This window comes from Halyomorpha halys, unplaced genomic scaffold (assembly GCF_000696795.3).
Source record: "Halyomorpha halys isolate HHAL.00 unplaced genomic scaffold, Hhal_1.1 Scaffold114.1, whole genome shotgun sequence".
In the NCBI taxonomy this organism is placed as follows: Eukaryota; Metazoa; Arthropoda; class Insecta; order Hemiptera; family Pentatomidae; genus Halyomorpha; species Halyomorpha halys.
In genome coordinates, this window is record NW_027110293.1 from 384,875 (window position 1) to 391,605 (window position 6,731).

Below are 6,731 nucleotides of genomic sequence, written 5' to 3' on the forward strand. Positions count from 1 at the left end.
TTCAATTATTTTTGTTATGATCTCTTGTTGAGTTTAGTAACTCCATCATTACAGATCAATGAATACTCTTTTCAATATCTAATAAAATATCTTTTTCAAAAATTAGCATATGGTTTATTTTCAGTAAATACTAATTCAAAGCAGTTACTTACTTTCCTATACAATGAATTTCAAAGATTTATTTTTGGCTATTTATAAGCAGTCAGACTAAACAAACTTAGGAATTTTTTTGTGCACAAATGGTAAACAATTTCTCTTAGCAAAATTAAAAAGATTTCTTTTATTTTATCAGACTACAATTAACTGAACTTAATTTTATTATCTGATAGTAAAACTTTGTTTATTTAGGTATGGTGTTTTGTGTTTATTTTTCTTTAATGATTTGTATTTCGTAGCTCTTCCTCTTATAATATAATGTATTTTCAAGATTTCTCGATTATTCTAAATATTCAATAGAACTGAATTTATGTTTACTACATAGGGAATTTTTAATTAATTTTATTCAAGGTATTGAATAATGTAATTAAAATAGTAAATATTGGCTTTTCAAAATTTTATTAATTACAATACTACATGTTCTATGATTTTACACCTAACAACTATATTTTATTATAAATTATGTATATATTATGACAACAATGTATTTTAAATGGTATAATATTTGAAATGATCTCTTAGTCCTATAAAAAAGTGAAAAATTAGAGCGATTTATGTATTGGAAGGCACAGGTTGTATTGTACAGAATACCACTATAAATAGACTGTGGGTAGCGGACGGATATGTAATAAATTATATTATTTTTTAACTATTTCCAAAGATTGTGCTCTCTTAATATGTAAAGGCACAAAGATATGAAAATGAAAACAATTTTTTATTATTTTAATTTTTTGTCATTTGAAAAATATCTAGGCCTCTTATATAAATCGCTTTCACATCAAACGATATGTATCTAAGTCATAGAGACAATGGTATACCTGCTACTTTTTTTTTTTTTGGTTAAATATATTTTTAAAATTTTTAAATATATTTTGACTTGATAGAACATCAATTTCACAACCTATTTTACACCTTCCTATTAACAAGACGTATATATATAAGTATATACGAAAGTATATAATAATAAATATTTTAAATAGTAATATAAAATGTATCTACATAAACTTAAGAATCTAATATCTATAAATAAAGAAGTATGTATAAGACATATGACATAGAATTAAGTTCTTAAGTACAATTACATATGGAACTAACTTTATAGTATTTATATATTACTAAATATAAGAGATATTTGGATACAAATGATCCTTAAGACAAATAAATAACTTTATTGAAAAAGGAAACATTGGTATTAACAGCTAAATATTTACTGCACCAAGAGATTCCCTATATATAGATATAAATGTGCTTACAAGATATACTCGTATTTGTCTAGTGCGATGAATGTACAGTTGGTGCAAAATAATGACTTATATAAAATATATCAATACGTACATTTTGTTTGGACCTCAGGAGATCTCAAATATTATTAATAACATTTAACATGAGGATGAAAATTCTATAATCAGAACCATTAAAATATATTGTAAACTGCATACACAGCCTGTTCTGCATAAAAAAATTCGGTTTTAAGAGTCCTTTTGTTGGCTACTTAATCATTATAATTTTGAAACTGATATTTTTCACTTTTAATACATTTTATATTTTAAAAATATATTTTGAATTTTTTTTATTCAAACACATACAATGGTACTGACAAATATTAATAAGATTTTTCAGTGAAGGATTTTGTAGTAACATTGATGTATTAGTTATCAATATCATAGTGTGATTAGATTTGACTCCTTTTCATAACCAATAAACCCATCTTATGATAAGTTTGATTTGAATCGCTAACTTGTAGTAGTCACTGACAATTCTGTTTATATTTATGGGATGAATTTTCAAAAGTGATTAATACCCAGTAGACAGAGTGATGCGCACTTTGTTGAAATCAAAACATATTTTACAAACTCAGCCTTCATAATTTTTTTTTTTAAACTTATGTAACAATCATCAGTTATCAAGTGATATATACTTTATCTACTTACAGTTAGTAAAAAACTATTTTATTAACAATATCTGAAACAAGTGTCTACAGTTATCATATCATATAGCAGCCATTATTTTTCTTTTAGCATAAGAAGATACTTAAGACTCTCGTAACACATAATTTTTTTTTTAATATTATCAGAGGAAGAATTATATAAATATATATACAATTCCAATTTCATTCACAAAATTCAGGATTTTCATATAAAAAAATGATAAAATTAATTAGTTCCAACAAAATTTCATCATCAATCATGTTCTCCAAAACAAGACAAAATTCATTTAAATAAAGTAATATGAAAAGTAAGAAACAAAAAAAAAATGAATATAATTACTAATAATTACAATTCAATTCTGTCTACAATGCATAATAATATTTTTATTGCATATTACGTATATATAATATATACATATAGTGAGACAAAATTATTGTCCTTATTTTAACACAAGTATTAATTTAAGACTAGATATTAGGAAAATCTAAATTAACTATTATATGAGTATGAAAAATCTACAACTTTGCAACATTAAAAAAAATTACGGTTTACAAGGTAATGAGGTTTTGTAAAGAAAAGGTAACAACGAAAGGGAGACTTATTGGAAGAGTCAAATGGTAAGTTAAATCTATAAAATTATACAATTAATCAGTAAAAATACAAAATATATACCATAAAATGATTAGAAAAATGACTAATTTGTGTTAATAACAAAATCATACCAACATTAATCATGAAACACTTGAGCAAAATAATGACATGATTTTTTTCTTGTCAAAAACATTTTGAAAAGTAAAAAGTAAATGTGTCTATGGTTAAATGCAATTCAACCTGTTTCAATAAATCATCTTAAAATTTAACAATTGTAGAAATATAACCTAATAGTTACACTTGTGGCTATTATGTATATACTCAAAGAAATGTATTAGTGAACTGCCCAAACAATTTTGGTTCTTTGTTGTTCTTAAACCTTTAATGACAGTTGAATTTAATAACTCTGTTTTTAAACAGTAAGAGGGATTCACCTCGAAGTCGCCTCAAAAGTTGAACTAACTTTGAAAATATTTTTTAAATGCAAAAATATATACTGTTGCGCTTTAAGAAAGTTTAAGCTGCATCAACTACATTTCAGATTAGATGAAAATTATCCGCTTTTAATGAAGAAGCAGACATTTTGATTTTTTTTTGTTTTTGTTTGGTAAACAATGAAATGAATCATTAATTTTGTTTATTTTCAAAACAAAAACTACAAACAGCTGGCAGTTGATGCAGTTATTACAAGTTTCACATTTAATTCAACTGGACTAGAATAATCATATTTTTGAACATATACTCAAGTTTTTTTTTCTTTTATTTATTGTTGCCAAATTATCATCGTACTCTTAGCTCTCCTTTCTCTCATAAAAACCACAGGATATGGTAATATAGTAACCAGTCAGTCTATCAAGGTTCCAAACAACAGTTGCCATTTTGGTAACATGACTTCATTAATGAATGCATGGATATTGTTTAAGTGCATTCGCATTCAGGCAACTGACTTGTAAAAATATGATATGCATTATATGCAATTTCCTCCATATTATAAACGCTATTAATTATTAAAATGTAAATAAATATAACAACGCAACCATTTTGACGTTTTGTCTTAGAGGTTTTCTTCTTTTTAAACTACATAATTTTTCTAGAAATTAACTTGGAACATGTCTCAGCACAGTGATTTATTGCGTAAAGTTTTCTGTTAATGAGTGGCATCATTACAACCTTTACAATGTACAGTCTATATTTTATCAATATCCAAAGACATTTTCCCTATAATTAACAAATTAATGGGATTTTTTCTCACCAATATCAGAGAAACAATGGAAATTAGTTGTATAAATATCCAATTGCAATAAATTCCCGTCGTATATTGTTGCAACTGGAAACAATATTTTTTTTTTATTTTTTATTATTAATATTTACATTAGCCAATGTAAATTTACATATAATTTTCACATTTATCTTGTTAAATAAGAAAGTTATTATAACAGACCCAATGATACTACATTGCCTGGTAAGTAAATACAGTACATTACCTTAAATACAGGAAATTTAATTATTGGATCAAAATTCACATTTATAAAAGATATTTAAATGTATAAAGTATTCAAGATACATTTCACAACAGCAATTTTAAATAACAGACAACAAGCTGGGTTTAAATAAATAAATAAGTAAACATTAATAAATAAGATACCAAAAGTGATGTTTCAGCAAATAGTTTTCAGGAAGGGTTATAATAAAAAAAAATGTCTAACAAGATTATTCAAATATAGATAATTATGCAAGTTTTTAAAAACAGAAATTCCTAACCTTAAAATATCTTAGTGAAATCTGACTTACAACTAGGACATTAAATGCTTTTCATTCAGTGTTTTCTTATCATGCACACCTAGGTCGTAGGTACCTGTTGTGTTTCATGACAAAACAGGTTATTCCCAAAATATAATCACTTTTGTAAGAAAAAAATAAAAGAAAAGCAGTCAGTATTTTCAGTATTGCCAATATTGCACTGGACTAGCTCTGAAACATGTTCCTTGCCTAAGCCTAGAGGAGGGGTCACTGGAGCCTTGCCTCTTGCAGGGTCGCAGCTTGGGCAGCAGCTGCAGTGTACGGTGATAGTCCAGTGAATGCTCCTGTAGTCGGGATGGTTGCTGCAGCTTGCGGTAATGTAGCATAGGTATATGGAGTCACAAAACTGGCTGCTCCAGCTAAAACAGATCATTACATTAGATAAGATTATCATTTCAATTTCAATTATAATCATGAGACTCTCAATATAATAATAATGATAATTTATTTATTTGTTTATGGTGCAATCCCAGTATATACAAATAGAGTTAGCCTGCAAAGTACATAATTTAACAATCACTGTAATAATAATTAAATAATAATAATCAACAAACTATTTGATTATTATATAAGCTAATAAAAAAACAGAAAACCCAAATGGTGAATTAAAAATCATTTATTTAAGCTAATAACAAACATTAAACCCAAACTGGGATTATCTTCATTAGTCAGAGTGAAAAAAACAGAATAAAAACGTCATTAATTACTTGATAAAATAAAAGAAACAAAAATCATAAATCTTATTGAGAGTATAACTAATAGCAAACAGTAAACACAAACTGGGATTATCTACATTAGTCAGAGTGAAAAAACAGAACAAAAACGACATTTCTTACTTAATGAAATAAAAGAAACAAAAAGCTATTCATCTAATATGAAGATAAGTACCCTGCTCTAAGTATAATGCTTTGGGTTATATATATAAAAAGAAGTTTAAGATCCGATTGTGAGGGTACAGACAAAACTTTATACAACTGGTTTTGGTTAATATAGCTTAGTTTCGGCATGTATCGGATTCTGTTCTCATGATACACTGGTCAGTTTGTCAAGAAATGGAAACAATCCTCCATTGTCGTTCCATCACACAAGCAGGACATAGCTTCTATTGGTCTAAAATATATTTGTGCGGACTGACACTTAGAGGAATTGCATATTTATCGGATAGTCGTAGTTGAGCAATTATTCTCAAGTAAGCTATGGGGCAGCTCATTTTTAGGTAGCTTTGAGGAGCATCTGTTTTAATAAAGACCCTCAATAATATATATTTATAAATAAGTAAACATTAACAAATAAGATACCAAAAGTGACGTTTCAGCGAATAGTTTTTAGAAAGAGTTATGTTAAAAAAAAAAAAAGTCTAACCAGATTATTCAAATATAGATAATTTAGATAAGAGCAATTTTGAAGTATCAGATGGATGAAACATTTGTATTTGTTGTACAGACCGAAATGGATTGTAAAAGGAAACTGTAGGGGGGAAAAAATTGTTTATTATATCTTATTATTGTATCTCTTTTTTTTCTGATTATACCATGTATGTGTAATTTATATATGACCGATTACGGATTGATAAGTATGCTGTGTGAGATAGCAACCTAATGTATTTAGGCAGCATAGATAAATAAAGTATTTCTTTCTCTCTCTATGTGCTATGGAATCCTAGAGTTTTAAAAAAATATTTCCTTGATATATTCAAGTATTCAAATAGGCCAGCAAATTTTGGGTGATTTTTATTATTTCAGAACTAGTTCTTCATCATAAATATAAAACAATTCTGAGCAGTCAGTGGATCCATCGGAGTTTTCAGACTACCACTGAATTTTTTACTTCAAAATATTCACCAAGTTAAAAGAGGTTCAGTTCAACTTACTAAGCTTCTGTTGTGATAGTAAGAAAGGTTAGGCCATTGATGATAACAAAATTGTGTTTACCTATGAATACAATGAATGTCAAAAGTAATAAGAATTTTTGTACGACTATTATTTTTAATCTTTTTTATTTATTTTATGGGGAGTTGTTGCCCATTCGTTGATGCTAAAAAGGCAAAACACAAAATTAACAACAAAAATAATTTTATTTTACACGGTTTTAACATAATAATAAAAAAAAATATATCGGTCTCAAATGAATTTAGAAATCATAATTTCTAATTGTTTACTTGTATAAACTGTTTACATTCCCAGTTATCCTCACCATGATTTTACCTTCCAAACCATTCTTCTTTAATATGTAAGGGTCATTCAAATTAGAAATAAT

General features: G+C 26.6%; 1 protein-coding gene across 1 annotated transcript in view; it reads right to left on the reverse strand.

The window, feature by feature from the left end:
* Positions 1-538: 538 nt before the first annotated feature.
* The window catches only part of LOC106677931 (RNA-binding protein 24-B), a gene marked incomplete at its 5' end in the record, with an annotated part of 100,360 nt that continues 94,167 nt past the window's right edge, over positions 539-6,731 (reverse strand). The window contains 1 exon segment of the mRNA XM_067048448.1: positions 539-4,834. Within this exon segment, the coding sequence (XP_066904549.1) occupies positions 4,683-4,834 (152 nt within the window).